The sequence below is a fragment of the Ursus maritimus genome, unplaced genomic scaffold (assembly GCF_017311325.1).
Source record: "Ursus maritimus isolate PB19 unplaced genomic scaffold, ASM1731132v1 scaffold_2, whole genome shotgun sequence".
Lineage (NCBI taxonomy): Eukaryota > Metazoa > Chordata > Mammalia > Carnivora > Ursidae > Ursus > Ursus maritimus.
Window position 1 is genome coordinate 75466179 of NW_024424452.1, and position 23739 is coordinate 75489917.

Below are 23739 nucleotides of genomic sequence, written 5' to 3' on the forward strand. Positions count from 1 at the left end.
ACTTAACGACTGATCCACCCAGGCGCCCCAAATGTTTTAGATCTTACATGTAAGTCCTTGATCCATTTTGAGGTAATTGTTGTATATGGTGTTAGGTAAAGATCTACCTTTGCTTTTTTGCATGTGGATATCAAGGCTTCCCAACACCATTTGTTGAAAAGACTTTCCTTTCCCCGCTGAATGGATTTGTTCTTGTCAGAATTCATTTGATTATATATTCAATGGTATATTTCTGGACTCTCTCTTCTATTCCATTGGTCTATATGTCTGTCTTCATTCCAATACCATGCTGTTTTCATTACAGTAGCTTTGTAGTAGGTTTTTAAATCAGGACACGTAAGTCCTCCAGTTTTATTCTTTTTCAAGATTGTTTTGGCTACTCAGGGTCCCTTGAATATTCCGTATGAATATGCAATATGGAATATGGGTTTTCTATTTCTGCAAAAAATGTTTATTGGGATTTTGATAGGAATTGCAGTGAATCTGCAATATTGCTTTGGTAATATTGGAATTTAACAATCTAAATCCTCCCAATCCATGAACATGGGATTTGTTTCCATTTATGTCCTCTTTAATTTCTTTTAGCAATGTTTTATAGTTTTCATTGTAGAAGTTTTTCATCTCCTTGGTTAATTTGTAAGTATTTTATTATTTTCGATGCTATTATAAATGAAATTGTTTTTGTCATTTCCTTTCCAGATGGCTCATGGAAGTGCAACTGATTTTTGTGTGTTGACTTTGTATCCTGCTACTTCCTGAATTCATTTATCAGTTCTAACAGCTTCTTTGTTGACTCTCTAGGATTTTTTTTATGTAAGATCATATCATCTACAAACAGAAATAATTTTACTTCTTTCCTATTCAGATGTCTTTTTTTTTCCTTTTCTTGACTAATTGCCCAGGCTAGAACTTCCAGTACTATGTTAAATAGAAGTAATGAAAACAGGCATCCTTGCCTTGTTCCTGATCTTAGAAGAAAAACTTTTGGTCTTCCACAGGTGAGTATTATGTTTGCTACAGGTTTTTCATATATGGCTTTTATCATGTGGAGATAGTTTCCTTTTGTTCCTATGTTTTTGAGTGTTTTTGTCATGAAAGTGTGTGGAATTTTGTCAAATATTTTTTTCTGCATCAACTGAGATGATCATATGTTTTCTTTCCTTCGTTTTTTTTTATGTGATCTATTACACTGATCAATTTGCATATGTTGTACCATACTTGCATTTTGGGAATAAATCCCATCATGGAGTATAATCCTTTTAATATGCTGCTGAATTCTGTTTGCTAGTATTTTATTGAGGATTTTTGCATCAATGTTCATAAAAGATACTGTTCTGTAGTTTTCTTTTTTTGTAGTGTCTTTGTCTGGCTTTGGTATCAGGGTAATTCTGACCTCATAGAATGAGCTATGAAGTGTTCCCTCCTCTTCAGTTTCTTGGGAAAGTTGGAGAAGGATTGGATTCATTCTTTAAGTGGTTGGTAGAATTCACCAGTGAAGCCATCAAGTCCTAGGCTTTTCTTTGTCAGGACATTTTCAATTTCTGATTCAATCTCTTTACCAGTTATTAATCTATTTAGATTGTCTATTTCTTTGTGATTTAGTCTTGGTAGCTTTTTGTTTCTGGGAATGTGTCCATTTCATCTAGGTTATCCAATTTTTTTCGACACAATTGTTCATAGTACTATCTTACAGTTTTTCTTATTTCAGTAGAATATTTAGTAATGCCTCAGTTTCATTTCTAATTTTAGTAATTTGATTCTTCTCCCTTCTTGTCTTTTGTTTTCTCTCTTAGTCGATCGAGCTAAATGTCTGTCAATTTTGTTGATCTTCTCAAAGAACCAACTTTTGTTTTCATTGATTTTCTCTATTGTTTTTATTCTCTTATTTCATATATATTTCCTTTATCTCTGCTCTAATCTTTATTATTTCCTTCCTTCTGCTGGCTGGGTTTAGTTTCTTCTCTTTTCTACTCCCTTAAGTTATAAAGTGAGGTTGTTGATTTGAGATCTTTCTCATTTTTTAATGTGAGCATCGACGGCTATAAATTTCCCCCTTAACGCCACTTTGTTGTGTCTCTTAAGTTTTGGTATGTTGTTTTTATTTTCATTTGTCTCTAAGTATTTTCTAATTTCCCTTGTGATTTCTTCTTTGAGCCATTGGTTGTTTAAAGTGTGTTGATTTCCATAATTTTGTGAATTTTTCAGTTTTATCTATGTTATTGATTTCTAAATTCACCCTATTGTGGTTAGAGAAAATATTTTGTATCATATCTATCTTCTTAAATCTATTGAAACTTAATGTATGCCTAACATATATTCTATTCTGGAAAATGTCCCATGTACACTTGGGAAGAGCATTTATGCTCTTTTCGTTGGATGGAGTGTTTTATACATGTCTGTTAGGTCTGGGTGGCTTACTGTGTTGTTTAAGAGATATGGTCTTAAGAAAAAATTTTCTTTTGAAACAAATAATAGAATGTTAAAATTGAAGGAGTAAGAGATACCACAGTTGATATATACATTGTTCTTACAGGAGTAGCCATAATTAAGGGAGCTTAGACACTTCCAGAAACGGCTCAGGGAAGTGACTGCAGGGCCCATATCACATAGATGGGTGAATAGTGCCAACAGTTTCAAGTATAATTGCAAGTCCAATCTAAAGTTTTTTCAGCAACTTCATAGCTATAATAGAATTGCAACTGATAAAGATAAAATCTCAGGTTTCAGACACTAGAATGTTATACTTAATGATCACTTTATTTCAGTATCATACCTTGCCTGGGTGAATCCTCCTATTATCCTATAACAACTGTTATCTAACTTCTGTTTGAATACTTACAGTGATAGGGAATTCACTACTTTACAAAACAGTCTATTCCATATTTATAAACCGTTATTAGCCAGAAGTTCTTCCTTATATTGAAACAAACTCACCTTTTCTGTAATATTCACATAGTTGGTCCTAGACAGACTTTTATGTCCACCCAAAATAAACTTACACAAACATTTCCATATAACAGCCTTTTGAAGACTGTTATCATGTACATATATTCTCTAGGCTAAACATCAAAAGTTTCTTCGGTGGCTCCTTATGTGACAAGGTTTTATGCTCATTTTATCATCCTGGTTATTCTTAAACTTCCTAGTAGCCCAGCCAAGCCTGTTCCCATATCCATAAAACAAGGATGGATGATAATACCTATGATCCTTTTTTTTTTAAAAAAAAAGATTTTATTTTTTCCTCCTGAACACCTACCACGGCTACTCTACTTGTTTATTTTGTTTTATTAACTGCTTGTCTGACTCCCTCCATCAGAAAGCAAGCTGATGAGGGCAGGGAGTATTATCTCTTTTTGTTCATTGCTGTGTCTGTAGCATTTAGAAAACGTCTGATACCTAGGACATGTTCAATAAATATTTGTTGAATGAATTTATGTTAAAAAAAAATCTCAGGGTCCTTAGACCCACTGGTCTTGTTGAAGAACAGAGTCCTTTATCTTCACCATTTAGACAATATCCAAGGTACACAAAGGTTTTCCAGCCCCTTGATTTAGGCTTCTTAATTAATGTTAGTGCTAATAACTGAGGTTGTAAGCAAAAGGAAGTTATCCAAAATTTTTAAAAAGTTTTAATTATGAAAAATAAGTTAGTCATTTGGCACCCTTAAGTGTCATTCCATTTCTGTTCAGGTGTGAATATGTGTATATACAAATATCTGGAAAGATATACCAAAATGTCCATATTGGTTATAATTATCTCTGTACAGTGGGGTTGGGGATAATTTTAACTTCTTTATATTTATTCATATTTGCAGCTTTGTTGATGAACATTGGTCACATCTGTTATAAAAAGGTTTTTTATACTATGTGTAGGATGTGTGTGAGTGTATAATGGTTTTACTGTAAAGATCATTACCCGGGACCCCAGAATATAAGCCTCTTGCTTAATTTCAGAGCTCCTAAGCAAGGCCCGGGAGTTTCAGGTTGCAAAATGCGGAAGGAGTGGGAAGCTCCTCCCATTTCTCGCAGCCTCCTCCAACGTTTAAAGCACTTCTTACTGCTTCCAAGCCCACACCCAACAGAGAAAACTATTGTGTCAAAGGGACAGCACGAAAAGGCAAAAGGAAGGTAAGGATAATAGCCGGGGATAGCAGCTGAAAAGGAAAAGCTCAGCACTCCAAAAAAATGCGATGAGATGTGGCTCATTTGACACTATGTTATTAAAGGGTTTGGCATTGTTAAATGGGCTGGTTTTAAATGCTAAACCAAGACAACATAAACAAAGTCTGCAGCCAAGTCCGTGAAACAACTTGGCCTCTTCCAAGGAAAGGGATGAGGAGTCTGTGACTTGACTAGTGAGGTGTTTTATTAAGTTAGTGCTGCTTCTCATATTGCCACTGCTACGGTGCTTCAAGCTGATTACTGACCACACCGTGAGGGCTTTCCTGCCTCTTGTCCCAGTGAAGCAGTATTGATTGATCGACTCCTTGACAGAAGACCATGGCAAAGAAGGTGGCGGTGATCGGAGCTGGGGTCAGTGGCCTGGTCTCTCTGAAGTGCTGTGTGGATGAGGGACTGGAGCCCACTTGCTTTGAGCGGACAGAAGATATTGGAGGGCTGTGGAGGTTCAAAGTAAGTAAGATCTTCCTGTTTCTTGAACAGATTGTGCCTACAGATGGGCCTTACTGGGGGATTTCTTAAGCAACTTTGATCAGACTTATCTCATGCAGCCCTACAGGAACTAAAGAAATAGGCTGTCATCTCTCCCAGATCATTACTATCCTAACCCAGATCGCCAACCCGGGCATGCAAAGGACTTTTTCTTATGGATCCTGCAAGTGTCTTGCAGCCCACATTCTTGTGATTCTCAAAGCAAAATACTAATATTGGAGAACACATTACAAAGCAGAAGTGCCAGGAATTCCTTTCAAGATGCCACTTCTATTCCCATCACTGAGCAGATGCTTTTTCAGAGAGTGTATTTTTATTACTACTGACTTCATTTTTCTTTGACAAATAAACCATGTTTGTTTGCTTAGTTTTATTGATGACCCTCTAGGGTAACTGCTGGGAAACTCTTTGAAGATATTATTGGGGTGCCTGTGTGCAGTCCGTTGTGTCCAACTCTGTTTCAGCTCGAGTTGTGATTTCAGGGCTCTGAGATGAAGCCCCATGTCGGGCTCCACACTCAGTGTGGGGTCTGCTTGAGATTCTCTCTTCCTCTGCCCTTCCTGCTTGTGCTCTCTCTCAGATAAATAAGTAAATCATTAAGAAAAATAAAATAAAAAGATATTATTAGATACATTCATTCAATTCATTCTGTTAGCCAAATCTAAATATTGATAATGCTATCCATTCATCAGATTTTGCATAAAAATTAGAAAGATGTGTAGATAGACAGCTGTATAGATTCATAATTATTCTTTCCCACACTCTTTTAAGTACTAGCTTGCCACTCTCTCAATGTGAGGTCTTGGGCTAACTTATCTACACCCCTGTGTCTTAGTCTTCTAAGCGTAACCGGGAAAATAATAGAACGGTACAATTATTTCACAGTGCTGTTTTGAAGATTAAGGGAGATAATTCATGTAAAAAACTTAGAATGCAATAAATGTTAGTTACAATAACCATATTTATATTTTATAGACAAGCAAACAGAAACTGAGGGAAGTTAAGTAACTTGATCATGGTCACACAACTAGAGGAATTGGCATTCAAACCCAGGTCTCTGTGACTTCTGAACAGCTCACCCCCTACTGATAACCATACCCAACTTGCATTTTTGCTCAAAAAGTTTAAACGAAAGTTCCAGCCCAGATCTCCAGAGCTATAACTTTAGGATTGTGTATCAGATTCATCTAAGTGAGGGATCGAACAGGGGAGAACACTCTAGACAAAAGCAAAAGGTTTGAATATGCTAAAAGCAGATTCTGACATCAGCAGAGACCATCCAAAGGGCTCTACGTACAAGCCGACCAATTAGGGGGAAGGACATGTGCTTTGCGAGTTTGAACTGAATTTTATGCCAAAACAGGTTTTTTAAACCTTAGGTTTCTCAAATGTATATGACCATAAGACACACCCAGAGGGTTTTTTAAAGATACTTAACACCAAATTAATTAATTAATTTAAAAAAAAATACTTAACACCAGACCAGACTTACTGAATCAAAATCTTCTGAGGAGAGGAATCTATTTTTAACAGGAGTCCCAAATGAATCCTACGATGAGACAAGTTTGGCAAACAAATTGCACAAAGACCGAATAAAAAATCTATTCATTCAACTACACAAACACAGTCAGAACTAATGATGGAGATGTTGATCCTTATACAGGACAGGTAACTTGCAGAGAGGAAACAAGAAAAACAGCTTGAAGCACATTCATTGCTTACTAACAACTGATCATTGGAAACACTGTAGCTTTTCCGGAGAGGGTAATATAATGAGGTGATCATCCCTGTCTTAACCAAAGATGTATTCTTTGTTGTTGTTCACTCTAGGTTCACAGACAGATTCCATTGGGGTTATTTCCCCCCAGGTAGATTTTTTAACCCAAGGAAGAAATGTGAAGTTATAACAAATTAATATTGAATAATAAATTTGTCACTGTTTTATTACCTGATTTGGGACTTAATATCAACAAGCCAAATGCCCCTTACTTGATTATCATCAACTTGGCAACAGAAGAGGTGAGAGTTATGTTGAATGGTCTGTTAAAAATATGATTTGATGAATTCCAGGAAGATTTCTTTCTACCCTGAAATATTTTTCCTACAATCCTATTCCCAGTTCCCAGTGTCTAATATTTCAGAATTAGAGACACCTTCCTGTGGGTTAGAAAAGAGAAGTTAGATTACAATTTGAATTAATTAAATCTTACTAGATATAAAAAGCTTAAGTATATAATTTCCTGAAACCTGTAACAGTATCACATTTCAAACCTCTCAAAACTGTATATAATAAACATACAATTTTCTCAACCCAAACAAGACAGATAATCTCCCTGCGATGTGGAACATACAGGATGCAAAATTTCGCAGGTGGCCAGTGGAGCCATGTGAAGGTCTTGATTACCAACAGCCTGGGTTGCCAAAGGGAGAAGGTCCTGAAAAGGCCGCTGGGAGCCACCATGCCCACTCCCCTGGGAAGCTTTGCCTCTTCACTACTCTACCATCCAGAATCAATTTTGAAAATAGGTCATCCTTTAATGTCTATATTTACACACAACCTTCTAAGGTCACTTAACCTATTTAGTGCCAACAAGTTAAAACAAAATTTAAAAATCCTTGCCCCATGCCCAGCTCCGAGTGCTGAGTTCTTCCAAAAGGTTCTCCAGCAGCACCTAGTGGCAGCTTTGAAACATGGGCAGGTGGGTAATTAACATATTTTTAGCATTTTTCCAGCAATGGAAAAATACTTGCCATGCATCATCTTCTTTCTTCTTCACAATACTCCTAAAAAGTAGTGTCGGGGAGCAAGAACTCCTGCCCCCTCAAAAGTCCTTCCAGCTGGACTAAGAGTCAAATTAACCTAAGACAGATTAACAGGAGAAAATCAAATTTAGTATGTGTACGCACAGGGAATCCACATAGACGTGTGAATTCCAAAGACAGGCAAAATGAGGTACGTGTGTGATTCTGAACTAAGGAGAAGGGGGCTATGGGACTTCAGAGGGAAGGAATGCACTTCACAGGGCCATAAGAAGAGGAAACACTTGGTAATTAGATACTTGCCCTACCATTCAGATGGGTCACTCGACAAAATTCATCTCTGTTAATAACACTTACTCTGGGAAATACCCCCAATTTAGATTCTTCTGTGTGGTTAAGGGAGTACAAACGTTTCTTTTGAGCCCATAGGGTCTCAAGTGCTTCAGCTCGAAATAATCCACATGCCGAAGTGGCATGTTGGTGAGGAGGGGCCTGCCCTGAACCTTCAGTAGTTACGGTCATCCTCATGGACACATGAAGAGGAAGCTGAGATTTGGAATGAACTTGTCCAGGGGAACACAGGTGGTGGGAAAGCACAAAAATGAAGGTCTGTACGATTCCTGAGCCCGCGTAGTGGATGATCTTACTGAGGTGTTAAGAGAGGAAAGCGTGATCTTCCTTTAGCCACTAAACTTCTCTGCCTTTTTCATTGTTCCTGACACCTGGGTTCACAGGCAAGTTACTGATATACATTGATTTTTTGTTTGATTTTTACATCTGGATATAAATATATCTTTTCCTAGCTACATTTACTCAATTATTTTAATTAATCTTCCTATAATAGTCTCTAAATGTCTCTCCATCTTGATTTCCTTCCTCTAGATTCAATCTGAAATTTCACTTTCTCTCTTAAAATGTGACTCCCACAAGATCCAATATTCCAAACCAACTTATTTTTATAATATACGTATTTTTCAGAACCAAAGAGGTTCTTGGCATTGCTTCAGACAATGGGGAATGAATCAGACACAATTACTGCCCTCAAAGAATTTATAATCAATTGGTCTAACAATTCACTTGGCCTAGATGGTCAAACTTTACTAAAACAAATTGAATGTTGCATTAGCTTTTTCTGCATTTGCAAAATTAAAACTATCATTCATATTATTTTTACATGAATTATCTCATTTTATACTCACAATACTCTCTTACATTATTTACTATTAATTTCAGCATAAGTATAAGAAAACCAAGGTAAGTGGCTTACTCATAGTGACTAATAAATGATAGTTGATAGGTCTTAGAACTAGCCACAATATTGAGATTAAGCATACATAGGTTCTCCATCATGCTTTGTCTCACATAACTCCAATCATTTATACTGAGTTTAGGATCAATTAAAAGTTCTGGATCTTTTTTATTTGAACCACTGATGATCCAGGTCACTATTATTCTATCCTTGTAAAACTGGATTTTTAATCCTCTTTATAGGAAATCACATTTGTGAATGTTAAACAGTATTTAGTTGGTTTTATCCTTGGTCAAGAAATGTTTATTTGAAATTTCAGGTCTGTCCATTCTATTTCAATTCTTTCAATTCTATGCTTTGGGTACAAATTCGATCACCTGTATTTGTCTCCATCAATGTTATTGACTTAAATGTTGAAAATAGGAAGATAAAAATGTGAAACAGACACCTGGAGTATCACCAAATGGAACTTCCCACGTGACACCGTCTCTGCACTGACCTGAACATGGACTCCTGTCTAGCTTTCCCGTGGCTCACGGTCGTCTCTCTTTTGTTTCAGCACCTTCTGTTCCCTTAAAGTTCAACATTATACAGGACTAGTGTAGGGGCAGAAAATTTTTCTCTGGGGCGCCTGGGTGGCACAGCGGTTAAGCGTCTGCCTTCGGCTCAGGGCGTGATCCCAGCGTTCTGGGATCGAGCCCCACATCAGGCTCCTCTGCTATGAGCCTGCTTCTTCCTCTCCCACTCCCCCTGCTTGTGTTCCCTCTCTCGCTGGCTGTCTGTCTCTGTCAAATAAATAAATAAAATCTTTAAAAAAAAAAAAAAAGAAAATTTTTCTCTTCTTCCCTTCTTCAGTTTCTTTGTCTGGTCTAATAATCAAATTGATATAAGACAAAGTAACAGAAGGAAAAGAAACAAACTTTTAATAACATGGATATCTCTTCTGTACATGGGAGAGACCCAGGAAAACTGAGCAACTCCCTGAAGTGTCCATCACCTTAGACGCCATTTTCAGCTAAAGACAAGAGAAGATGTTGAGGGTGGGGAGTCAGTTACAGAAGGTGACCAGGAAAAGCAGTAAGTAAGGGTAAGGTTATTGTGCAGATTTAAGTCATTGCCTTCTCCTTTGGTAAGAGTTTCTAGATATTGACTCATCCCCTTCATCCTGGTACCTCAAGGGAGACATCCTTACAAGTGGAGATTTCCCTTCTACATGTAAATTATCTCTTACAGAAGGGTAACTTCTACTCAGTTTTCAGAATTTCCCCTGTGTCTGCTGTTTCTTAAAAATAACCAATTTAAAGTAATCCCCATGCCAAAAGGGCATATTCTCGGGTGGCAAATTCTGCTCCTCTTCACTGTTTCAGAACAAACAACCATTTGCTCTCCAGAAGAGATAACCGCCTTTCCCTTGTTTTACTTTCAGGCATCCCCTTAGGTAAATTTATCCCAAGAATCTATCACAGCAAATTCAATATAACTTGGGTTTTTGTACCTTGCTGGCCATTTAATGGAACCGAATTTAAGATGTTAGATATTTGTAACTCTTCAAGCAATGAAATATAAAATACTATGCATGGTCCTTAATTAAGCCTGTTCACCAGTAGTTTAAGATGTACATTGGTTAACTTGCCATAATATTTTTTAAAAAGTAACGTTTGTGTGCAAAGGAGAGAAAGAAGTTTATAGCATACTACTAGCAAAACATTTACTTATTCCCACTATGCTACTGAATGTCCATTTTAGTATCGTTAAGCCCTATTTGCAGGAATGAAAAATTGCTTCTTAACATTACATATTCTCTCATTCTTTCAACATATTAAGTGATTTTGTACAATATCCCTGGCATATACTAGGTACTGTTAACCTTAAAAATAAAAACTGCCTGTTATTTTACCAACAAAAGATGGGTTTGCTCAGGAATAAAAGAGAATTGCCATATGGGACAAACAAGCTATGGCAAAACCATAAAAAAAATCCAGGGAACAAGGTAAAGAGATTTTTTTTTTTAAGGAGAAAAGGGGTAAGTTGGGAAGATTGTTATAAACTAAAAGTCCATTGGAGTAAACTGGGAGTTTGAGGTATGGGGGCTTCTCATTGGCTGAGAAGGGGGATGAAGAAAGCATCTCTTCCTCCAGATGGAAGAGGAGAGTAGTATCCATGTGCAAGATAAGTCCATCTCTTCCTGCTGCGTCTGCAACTGACTGGAAGTGTTGGGGCCAAAACCTCCCAACTCCATTTTAGTGAGGTTTTCTGTTACTAAATTTCATAGTACTAAAAATGCAGAACAGCCCCTGTAGTTTCAGGGCTTCTAGTTCAGGAGGTGAAATAATAAAGAAAATCCATATCAGAGCAATTTTATGAGTGTTATGAAAAGCACAGAATCTCAGGTCATACAGAATAGGGCAAGCTTCCTAGAGGGTGTGATGATTTCATTTGTCTTGACAATAAACAGAGATTAGGCATGTGAATATGGAGAAAGAGTGTTCTAGGCAGAGAGAGTGGCATGTGCAAAAGTACAGAATCTTGAGAAACCTGACACGCTTAGAGAAGTTAGTCACGTGATACAGCTAGACTGAAGGATGTAGGCTCGTGAGTGGTAACTGATGAGGCTAGAGAAGATAGCCAGCGTCTCATCATAAGAAATGTGTGTCCCATGCCAAGGGGTATACTCTTTACCCTGAGCAGTAAAGAAAGTGGGCAATACTGGGGTCAGTGAGTTTAATTGGGGATCCAAGCCAGAGATCTAGAGAGATACCAGCCTAATGGAGAGAGAGCAGAATGCAGTGACGGTCTAATGAACATGTTGGTTCCCTGTGTTCGTGTGCGTAAAAATCAGCAGGGAAGCACTTCTAAAATACAGATGGCTGAGTCCAAACCAGACCTACTTGCACTTTATATTTTTTCAGAGCTCCCCTGAATTCTTATAATGCAACTAGTCCACTGAATTGCATTTAGGATCCAAAATTTTGTCCCAGACTGTAGGACAAGAACATAAAAATTGTTTCAGTCTTACTCATTTCAAGCAATGGAGCAGAAAGAGTGAAAATTTGGAATGATAGAATATTTTTAAAGAAATGCAATTTTATTATTTCCAACTGCTTAGAGTAGCCATGGGAACAAAATATTGATTGGTAGAGGTCAATATAATAATTCTTCACAATGAAAATGACTAATTTGAAAGTTTTTATAATTCACATTTGTATTAAGTTGATCTATTTTCACTATATAAGCTTGCTCTCTCTGGTAGATTAAATATTACCCTTATAATCTTTCTTAAACTTAGATTAGTCTTTACAACCTTTTTATTTTCATAGTCAACGATAAACTTCAGTTCAACCTTTGATCAAAAGGTCATAAATTCTAAAGCAGTGCTGTCTGAGCTAATTTGATTTTGCTATATAGTCTTCTGACATTCAGAAAATTCCATATTAGGAAAATACTTTATCATATGATCATTTATTTTAAACAGTTAAATTGCAGTATATTCTGTCTGCTAGGAAATTCAGACTATTTATCAGTATGTGTGCTTAAATATCATTTTTGGGCACTGCTTTTATATATATACATAGAGATAGATAGATGATAGATAGATAGATAGATAGATAGATAGATAGATAGATGATAGATAGATTTTTTTTTTTTAAGTCAGCTCCATGCTGGGTGTGGAGCTCAAGGCAATGTTTGAACTCAAGACCCTGAGATCAAGATCTGAGCTGAAATCAAGATTCAGACACTAAACGAAAAAAAAAAAAAAAAGAGTCAGACACTGAGCCACTTAGTGTAGCTTTTTCAAATCTATGACTGATTCCATAAGATTAACCCTCATGACCTATAATCCTAGCGACAGAGGCAAGCATGTGTTGGGCACTTAAGTCAGGCTTTGTGCTAAGCACCTTATCTGATCTCAGCCTGATAACAATTGTTCAATGTTGTAATTATTAATGAACCCCACTTTACAGGAGAAACTGAGGAAATTGATTGGAGTGACTTGCCCATGGCCATAAAGCCATTAAAAGTGGTAGAATCAGGATATCAATCCCGTCTGACTCCAGGGCTCTCATGTTTAACCCTGCTCCGTACTACTTACAAAATTAACTGGTCTTGAGAAAAAAATTAGTATTTCTTTGCCTCATGAAACACAGATGATCCTTGGACATCACAGGGGTTGGGGTGCTGACCCCCACACAGTTGAAAATCTACATATAACTTTTGGCTCCCCCAGAACATAACTACTAAGAGCCTACTATTGACCAGAAGCCCTACCCATAACATAAATAGTCAATTAACACATACCTTGTATGTTATATGTATTATACACTGTATTCTTACACTAAAGCAAGCTAGAGAAAAGAACTGTTATTAGAAAATCCTAAGTACTGTAAAACACCCGAGTATAAGTGGACCCACGCAGTTCAAAACCATCTTGTTCAAGGGTCAACTGTATTTCCAAGTTTGAGAGTTTGGTTGGATTGGAAAGTCAGACACTTAGTCTTACCAAGGACATTGTATTTGACCTTGTTGAAACATCCAGAATTAGCTTACATATCAGTATGACTCTAGTATTATCAATTGCAATCTCCTCCCTTACACATTCCTTCTATCTCTCTTTTCATTCATTCATCACTCATCCATTCATTCTGCCTACCATAGGCCACGAGCCAAATGCGTTTGTGAGCGTGAACAGGAACTATGCATTTAACTTTACTAGTCCAGAATCAAGGCTCAGATGATACAGATGTTACAGTTTCAGGAGAATCCTTATAAACAAAGACTTATTTAGCACGTACTCTACATACCGCTCTTAAATGACATAATCTGAGCACAACATTGTTTTAGCTTTGGTAACTCATATCGGTACTAAAAATCCTGAACTTCGGACACAGTGGGATCCAATGCATATAAAAAGCTTTGCTGATAGAAGAGGGGGAGATCCCACGGTTTACTCTTTTTTAAGTCTTTGAGATGAGGGTCAGCAAGCTTTCTAGGTGATTAGAGTTCAGTGTGGTGTTAGCTGTTTAAGTGTTTGAATGCTAAGGGAGTTTGCGTTAGAATTTGAAGGGGTTTCCCTCTCTTACACAAGGATACAATGACCCTGAACTCTGGATGAATAAATCATGGTATTCTAATTTTCAAACACAAGCCTCAAATTGCTCAGAAGCATTTATTGAGGACTTCTTGGGTGACGTTATTTAAATTTTCTTATGCAAGCCTCTTTGATAACCTGCTGATTTCAGAAATTTTGAATCACCATACTTGGCTGTTATATAATTTAACATAAAGAATGTTATCTGAATGCAGAGTGCTTAGAGGAAATTATAAACTCAGCCGTATTATGAGCTACCTCCAGTTTTACCAAAGCATACTCGCCAACATTTATATTCAAGTTTAAGATTTGATTGGTACTAATGCTGTTCACTTTTATCACTTGAGGAAGGTTGATTTGCATAAAGCATAAAATGAAGGTGGGGCATTCCAATTAAGATGTGAGAACTACCTGCCCCCAGAGGTATTCTTTTTTTTTTTTTTTTAAGATTTTATTTATTTACTTGAGAGGGAAAGAGACAGAGCATAAGCATGAGCAGGGGGGAGGAGGCAGAAGGAGAAGCAGACTCCCCGCTGAGCAGGAACTCCCCCGCCCCACGCAGGGCTCCATCCCAGGATCCTGAGATCATGACCGAAGGCAGCCGCTTAACTGACTGAGCGAACAAGGCACCCCAGAAGTATTCATTTTAATTGAAATTCTCCATTATGTTTTCTGACCAGTGTCCCAAAGTTTATTGGTTCCTGATGGAAGGTGGGTATAGCCTCCCCAGGGGGATTTTCAGAATGGGCCTAATTGTCACAAAGCCTGGCATTATATAGGTAGAGACCTGGGACACTAAACACCCTGCAATATGCCAAAAGGAGGATTGTCCCCACTCCCAATCCCACCAATGGTAATAGTCCCTCCAGTGAGCAACACTGGAGAGCCCCAGCTGGGCCCTGTCTCATGGGATGATGGAGCACACATGCTGTACCCCATCACCCAGACACTGCCATCGCTCTGCAACAATGAAAGAGGATCACATCTCCCAAGGGTTAGATTTGGAAGAAGTGTAAAACACTAAGGGACTGTTTTAAATGCAACATGATTATCACTCTTTTTTATTTGATTCTTCAGGAAAATGTTGAAGATGGCCGAGCGAGTATCTATCAGTCTGTCATCACCAACACCAGCAAAGAAATGTCTTGTTTCAGTGACTTCCCAATGCCTGAAGACTTTCCAAACTTCCTGCACAATTCTAAGCTCCTGGAATATTTCAGGATTTTTGCCAGAAAGTTCGATCTTCTAAAATATATTCAGTTCCAGGTATTATATTTTGGGGAGAATGGTTTTCTCTACATGGGTTCAGCTCACATTTAAATGGAGAAGTTACTCTGGTAATGAAAGAAATTGTGAATAAAACAAAGTATTCCAATCCAATTCTTTCCTGGAAGAGAAGAGCATGATAGAAGACCTAAAAGATAGTGACGTTATAGTTTACGTACACATTAGCAGGAGAGGAAAATCACCTGTTAAAACTAAGGGTTTGAATAATGATGATATTGATGATGAAACTGCAGTTAAGCTAATATCTAAAACCACTGCAGACTCCTAGCCTCACTTCCCTTGAAAGGACAGAAGAAAAAAATCAAACTACTATTTCATTTTCTGATCATCTCTGTAGAAATGGAATTTCTAAGAGAAAAAAAATGTACTAAATAAGCTCACAGTCCTCCATTCATTTCATAAGTCTATAGAAACTATTTTTGGTATGGAGGGGGCGTGGTGCACTCCTAGCAACATAAGGAGGGATAGATCATTTTGAAATACAATTAGAACTACCTTTCCTATGCTCTCTCAAAAACAAATAATCAACAAGAAGAAAACAATATTCTCACTAAACATGCTGAATTTTTATCAATAACCTACACTCTAAAAACTAGTAACTGTGCTGAGTTAATAAAACTAAATTATATCTCTGAATAAATAACTGTTAGTGAGATAAATTTATTTTCTTTTTTTAATTTCAACTTAGTCCAGGGGTAGAATTTAGTGATTCATCAGTTGCATGTAACACCCAGTGCTCATTACATCAAGTGCCCTCCTTAATTCCCATCACCCTATTACCCCATATCCCTACCCACCTTCCCTCCAGTAACCTTCAGTTTGTTCCGTATGGTTAAGAGTCTCTTATGGTTTGCCTCCCTCTCTGTTTTTATCTTATTTTATTTTTCCTTCCCTCCCTCAATGTTCATCTGTTTTGTTTCTTAAACTCCACATATGAATGAAATCATATGGTATTTGTCTTTCTCGGACTGATTTATTTCACTTAGCATAATACCCTCTAGTTCCATCCATGTCAGTGCAAAAGGCAAGATTTCATTCTTTTTGATGGCTGAGTAATATTCCATTATATGTACATAACTACATCTTCTTTATCCATTCATCTGTCGATGGACATCTGGGCTCTTTCCACAGTTTGGGTATTGTGGACACTGATGCTATAAACATTGGGGTGCATGTGCTCCTTCAAATCACTATGTTTGTATCCCTTGGGTAAATACCTAGTAGTGCAATTGCTGGGTCATAGGGTAGTTCTATTTTTAACTTTTGAGGAAACTCCATACTGTTTTCCAGAGTGGCTGCACCAGCTTGCATTCCCACCAACAGTGTAAGAGGATTCCCCTTTCTCCACATCCTCTCCAACATCTGTTGTTTCCTGAGTTGTTAATTTTAGCCATTCTGACCCCTGTGAGGTGGTATCTCACTGTGGTTTTGATTTTTATTTCCCTGATGATGAGTGATGTTGAGCATTTTTTCATGTGTCTATTGGTCATTGTGTGTCTTCTTGGAAAAATGTCTGTTCATGTCTTCTGCCCATTTCTTGACTGGAGTTTTTGGGTTTTGGGTGTTGAGTTTGATAAGTTCTTTATAGATTTTGGATACTAGCCCTTTGTGTCATTTGCAAATAACTTCTCCCATTCTATTGGTTACCGTTTAGTTTTGTTGATTATTGCCTTTGCTGTACAAAAGCTTTTTACTCTGATGAAGTCCTAATAGTTCATTTTTGCTTTTGTTTCCCTTGCCTCTGGAGACATGTCTAGCAAGAAATTGCTGTGGCCAAGGTTAAAGAGATTATTGCCTGAGTTCTCCTCTAAGATTTTGATGGATTCCTGTCTCACATGTAGATCTTTCAGTGAACTAATTTTTTTGTAACACTTCTCATTTTCTCAGTAATTTCAGTTTTATTCCAGGTTCATATTATATTAATTTACAAGAGCTGATTGTGGTGGAAATCTATATTTGTAAATGCCATTAAAATGTATCTATTGTACTACATTAGAAAACTATTACCCATTTCCTGGTGGACCCATCCTATGAATAACAAATTTTTTTATACCAGAAGCTTTTATAGGTCTTTGTCCATTTGACTATGAATTTATTTAACAGCTATATTGCCCTTTTATGGTATGTACTTTTTATTATCTTTTCTTTGAAAGATCAGGTTAAAGTTGCAAGAGAGCTATTTCTCTTATTTATTGTATTACTGCTGTTGGGTTTCCTGTAGGTTAGAGAGGGGTTAGGGACACATTTCCATTATTGGTCTCTAAGTTGGTATAAGTCATAAGATGTTAGGCTGTAAAAGGCTCTGTTGCATTTCTAATAACTCATGAGTGAATACTGAAGATGTTGGGTCTCAAACCACATTTTGAATAGCAATAATCCATAGTTAACTTTAGCTAATCTACTACCCTAAACTGCAAATCTGAAATCTTTAATCTCAGCCAAAAATGCCCAGACATTTTATAGTCCTTTGCAAGCTTTATGCTAATAGTCTCTATATAGTTTTTAATTGAAACAGCTTCAAAAATTGCCAGCCCAGCACTTTTTTAAATATCTGAAAATTGAAAAGCATGTATATGGGACTCAAAAACTTATAAGCAAGAGAAGTGAGAAAAACTTTGCTTCCACTCGACATTGTCTCTTAAGTATCAAAGACGTAAAACCTTTATGGACACTTTTTAAAAAATTCATAGACTTCCAGACACTGAACTACATAAAAAAATTAATGAACATAAATTATTTCATCCAAATGAGATCATGAACTATATTGCTAACATGATATACTCTGTTTGAAAAATAATAATATGAACAACTATCATTCACAGGATGCTGACAATGTGCCAGACATGATGCAAGGTGCTTCCCATGAAATATCTTCTCTAATATAGAGTCTGCACAGAATTGGACACATAAAAGACTCTTAATAAATACTGACTGTGTGATCATTTAAATGATGGACATGTGTTCTATATCTTGCCCAGACTTTGTGTTTCTTTTATGTCTGTCTCTCAAGTCCTTATTCAGTCCTTAAGAGACTGGTTCTCGTGGCTGAGTCTTGCACCAAGTACCATATCCTTGGTAGCTCCCTGCCCAAGAAGAATGAGAAGGGGACACTTAGCAATCTTTGCTTTAAGTGGTTTGAACTGGATTCAAATGGAACCTAAATGGATTCACACATTGTGCTATACCCATTCCCACTCCCAGGGTGCTGTGTGAAGCCTCTGTTATGCCAGAGTAATGTTCAATGATGCCTTCTCTATTTATTCAAGACAACTGTCCTCAGTGTGAAAAAACGCTTGGATTTCTCATCCTCTGGCCAATGGGAGGTTGTTACTGAGAGCAACAACAAGAAGCAAAGTGCTGTCTTTGATGCAGTTATGGTTTGCAGTGGCCATCACATCCTCCCTCACATCCCACTGGAGTCATTTCCAGGTGAGGCCTGCATGGATTCCCAGCTTTTCAGAGAGGGTGTCGTTGGGGAGGAATAATTTTTCCTTACCTTTCAACATTCCTTGGGCTTAGTTTAAGGGTTAAATTGACATGAGACAGATTAATAGGGAAAAAATAAAATGTGATTATGCATATAGAGACTCCATAAGAATATGAGGTCCACAGGCAGTCGGGCAATTGTGGCTTATGTACCATTCTGAGCTAAAGAGAAGGCTGTGGGAGCTGGGGACCATAAGGGGAAGGACAACAATTCACAGGAACATGAAAAAGGACAAATGTTTGGTAAACTGTTTGCTGCTCAGAAACAGTGGGACACAGAGAGGAATGTCTTGAGAGACAGACACCTCACCTAGTTCATATTATACTATAATTATTTTTGGTGACAGCTCCCTTCCTGGAGCAGGTCCTCTATCCAAATTCTATTAGGCAGTTGGGGAGGGAAGTCAAATGTTTTTCTAAGCCTTCTGTTTCTTAAAAATTATTAGCCTAAAATAATCCACATGCCAAGGAGACACATTTTGAGGTGACAGATTTTGCTCCCCTACAGTGTCCAGGTATTTTATATGGAGGTTGGATTGACAAGCAGAATTAGCTACTGCCATATTGGGCGTAATATTAAGATCTGAATAGAGCTAGAAAGATGAAAGCCTCCACATACCATCTTTGTTTCTATTGGCCTCTTTGGGTCTTCATGACACAAGGACTTTAGCAACTTCCTCCAAAGTCAATAAGTCTTCCCCAGAATTTCAGAGAATTTTCACCCAAGTTGGTTCTCTGTTGGAGAGGCCCTTAGAGCCATGTGCCTACCTTGGCCTTTATCTATCCTGCCAAACACTGTGACTTTTTTTATGTCCTGTCCTTGGAGACTTTTCCTCAGAGTCGTGCCTTCAGACAGGGTTATTAAGGAGATTCGCTGGAAACAAGTGCTCCTACAGGACAGTGATGGGCACAAAGAGAGTGAAGGAGAGGAGTACAGACAATGGAACCCCGCAGCCATCTGTCGTGGTACCTCCCAGGTCCTTCCCTCAGAGAGCGTACTTCCTTCTGAAGGCCCTCGGGAAACATCTAATACAGTGGTTCATAGTCCAGGCTTCACATTCAAACCATCTGTGGAACTTCTAACATCCTTATGACCTCCAAAGTTCAATTAGTATAGGGTAGGCTTAGATCAATTAAGGGTTACTTAAGTGCTTTTAATATGCAGCCAGGCGAGGGGCACCTGGGTGACACAGTTGGTTAAGCCTCTGACTCTTGGTTTCAGCTCAGGTCACGATCTCAGGGTCATGAGTTCGAGCCCCATCCCCACCCCCTGCTCCCCAATGGGGCTCCATGCTCAGTGCAGAGCCTGCTTGAGAATTTTGCTCCCTTTCCCTCTGCCCCTCCCCCAAGCACCACACCCACTCATGCTCTCTCTCAAATAAATAGAACTTTTTAAAAAAAATATGCAGCTAAGTGTGAGATCTTCTACCCTAAAGCATTGATTCTCAAAAAGAATCACCTAAAGGGCTTTTAAAGATTTTCTTTATTTATTTGACAAAGAGACACAGCAAGAGAGGGAACACAGCAAAGGAGTGTGAGAGGAGGAAGCAGGCTTCCCGCCAAGCAGGGAGCCTGATGCGGGGCTCAATCCCAGGACCCTGGGATCATGACCTGAGCCGAAGGCAGACGCTTAAATGCTGAGTCACCCAGACACCCCTGAAGGGCTTTTAAAAACAATTTGCAAGGCTCCACCTCTGGCATTTCCAACTCAGTGGATATAGCATCATTAAGGGGAGGCTTTGCGTTTCCAACAAGTTCCCAGGTTCCAGCTAATAATGCTAGTCAAAGGACCACACTTTGAGAACTAATGATCTAAAGGTTCTTTCAAGAAACCCACCATCCAAGATAAGTATTTAACAAAGTCATATTTTCCTGGGAAAGATACAGAGAGCCTTGTCTTCAAAATGGCTTATCCAGTAAGTTACTGACTTATACTGCAATGTGGAAACCATTCTTCAATTTCTATGTGCCTGGTTTTTAGTTTATTTTAGTTTTTGTTTGCTTTTGCAAAATAAGAATGATAAATATTATCCTAATTATTACACAAACACAATAATAGCACTTCATAATATGTTCAAAGACATATTTATGAGCATATTAAAAGAATACATTTGCTATGTGATATTAAAGTATTACTGTACAGTCCAAAATAAGATAATGGGTAGTCAGAAGTCAGCATCTGACTCTACTCTATTCATCAAAACCATTTGTTTATTCTCTAATAAATACGTAAGCTGCAGCCTCTGAAATCAACTCTTTTGGTCCTGTTCCATATGCATAAGCTAACATCTCTCATATACTTTATGCTTTGAGTTTGCCAGTCGGCCTTGCCATTGTAACTCCTCTAAGAAGTGAGGAGGCAAAACAAATAATTGACTCCAGAAAAGAAAATCTGACAGTGCACTTTTATTGAAATTGACATAATTCATGGACATGTCTCCTCTTCCCCCTGAAGGTATCGAGAGGTTCAAAGGCCAGTATTTCCATAGCCGCCAATACAAGCACCCAGAGGGACTTGAAGGGAAACATATCCTGGTGATTGGACTAGGAAACTCGGCCTCAGATATTGCCGTTGAGCTGAGTAAGAAGGCTGCTCAGGTATGATGCTCTCTACTTATCTTGTACCGTGGAGGAGAGAAAGGAGGAAGGGCATATTGGAAAACCCCAACCATATAACCAAAGCTCCATTAATCATTAATTAGTTGGTTGGTTGATGGGTTGGTTGGTCGGTTGGTTACTACCGTGTGGTTTCATAAAAAATCTGTAAGTCAGGAAGCCAAGGTTTACCTCCCAGCCCTGCCACTAATCATCCACGTCATGCAGACCCAGTCTTTTACTTCTCTGAGCCATACATGTAATATATCAACTACACAGTAGATTCCTTCCAGCAGGGACAATGCTCTGATTTAAACAGCATTCCTTTTTGCTTGCCAGGTATTTATCAGCACCAGACACGGTTCCTGGGTCATGGGCCGTATCTCTGAAGATGGCTATCCCTGGGACATGGTGTTCCATACGCGGTTTAGGTCCATGCTCCGAAATGTCCTGCCACAAGTGATTCGAAAATGGATGATGGAACAGCAGATGAACCAGTGGTTCAACCACGAAAATTATGGCCTTGAGCCTCAAAACAAGTAGAGTTATTTTGCTTTTTAATGGTATATTCATTGGTAAGCACGGTTGTCAGAGGCACCTCTTTATAAAGAGTCAAATTGCTAATGTGGTATTTCAAACTACAGCCTAAGAGTATGAGTATCATAGACACCCTGGCATTGAATTCCAAATTTGTTCTCTATACCTTTGAAAAAGTAAATACTTAAGAAGATGAAGTAGAGATATTATGAACTTTTTTATGGCTGAGTAATATTCCATTGTGTATATACACCACCTCTTTTGTATCCATCCATCAATGGAAAATTAGGTTGCTTCCATAGTTTGACTATTGTAAATAATGCTGCAATGAACATGGAGGTGCATATGTCTTTTCAAATACCCAGTAGTGGAACTAATGGGTCATATAATTCTATTTTTAATTTTTTGAGGAACCTGCACATTGTTTCCCACAGTGGCTGACCAATTTGCATTCCCACAAGCAGGGCATTAGGGTTCCTTTTTCTCCACATCCTCACCAACAATTGTTATTTCTTATGTTTTGGCTTTAGCCATTCTGACAGGTGTAAAATGGATATCTCATTGTGCATTTAATTTGTCTTTCCCTGATGATTAATGATGTTAAGCATCTTTTCATGTGTCTGTTGGCCATCTATAAGCTTTTCTTTGGAAAAAAAACATCTCTTCAGGTCTTCTGCCCATTTTTAATTGGATTATTCAGTCATTAAAAGAATGAAATCTTCTCATCTGCAAAAACATGAATGGACCTAGAGGGGATAATGCTAGGTGAAATAAGTCAGTCAGAAAAAGACAAATACCATATGATTTGACTCATGTGTGGAACTTAAAACACAAAAGAAACAAAAAAAAACAGATTCTTGAATACAGAGAACAAACTGGTAGTTCCAGAGAGGAGATGAGTGGGGGGATAGATGTAATAGACAAAAGGAATTAAGAGTACACTTATCTTGATGAGCACTGAGAAATGCATAGAATTCTTGAATCATTACATAATACATTTGAAACTAATATAACACTCTATGTTAATTATACATGAATAAAAAATAAATTAAAAAAAATATTATGAGCTGCTCTAGAAAACAGAATTAGAATCATGGGAAGAATTTCTTAATGCCCAAAGCTGTCCAGTATTGGAAAAGGCTGCTTTAAGAGATCGTGGCCTTCCTTTCAGAGGGGTGTGGTGGGAAATGTGTCCCAAATTCTCCATGTGATAACTCATGCTTTGCTAATTCTGTACACCATAAGGTTTCTTCCCATGAGCAGCTTTCGAGAACATACTCACCATCTCTTTGCCAAAAAATAAATCTCTACTGAGCTCAAAGTTATATATCACTGATCTTATAAACACAAGCAAACAGTATGAATGTTTATTTTTCTTTAGTTGATAATAGGCTCCTTCCCTTTAAAAAAAGTACAGAAACAGAAGAACTTTCAACAAATGCCATGTGACTGCTCAGTTCTGAGATCTGATACATGTGGCATGTATTGTCTAATTTAAAAAAAAAAAAAACATGGTTCTCTAATCTACAAAAAGGGAAACTCGAGAAATACAACCCGACTTTATCACTTTATCACTTTATCATACAGAGACTCCATGGATATTTGGGATCAACAAATATCCCCAGACTTCATTTTATACATTAGTTTTTGTGCTGATCTCTTAATAAAAGTTTCAAAACTAGAGGGGATTTAACAAAATTTTCCTTTCTTACTTATGATCAGAGAGAGATTAAATAGACCAGCAAGATAATTAAAGGTAGATATCATAAAACAATATCAAGACATCGATGGGGTAACAATGACTGGAATATTCAGGGGTTGACCATAGGCACTGGTATGTTGTTTAAGCCCTTGGGGATGCCTCCTTTTCTGAAATGTCTTTTACCCACATCACCTACAGGTTTCTCTACTTTGTTGAGGGGAGAGATTTGTGACATGAGAATGAAGTCAAGTAGTAAGGTTTAGGGTAGGCCGACTAGTCAAGTTAGGAAGTTTGATGGATATTTGAGAAACCTTTTTATTCGAAGAGCCAGCCCCATAAAATATCAATATGAGAGTTTCAAGACTCA

The 23739-nt window shown here is 37.8% G+C and overlaps 1 protein-coding gene across 5 annotated transcripts in view; it reads left to right on the forward strand.

Moving 5' to 3' along the window:
* Positions 1–960: 960 nt before the first annotated feature.
* The window catches only part of FMO2 (flavin containing dimethylaniline monoxygenase 2), a 28593-nt gene continuing 5814 nt past the window's right edge, over positions 961–23739 (forward strand). The window contains exons 1-6 of one of the 5 annotated variants that reach the window (XM_008696087.2): positions 961–998; positions 4494–4631; positions 14843–15031; positions 18319–18481; positions 20994–21136; positions 21473–21672. In XM_008696087.2, the coding sequence (XP_008694309.1) occupies positions 4500–4631; positions 14843–15031; positions 18319–18481; positions 20994–21136; positions 21473–21672 (827 nt within the window). In that variant the 5' untranslated portion in view covers positions 961–998; positions 4494–4499. Of the gene's footprint in view, positions 999–4023; positions 4632–14842; positions 15032–18318; positions 18482–20993; positions 21137–21472; positions 21709–23739 lie in introns of those variants that run through there. The other 4 variants (XM_008696073.2, XM_008696083.2, XM_008696064.2 and 1 more) reach the window with 4 other exon arrangements.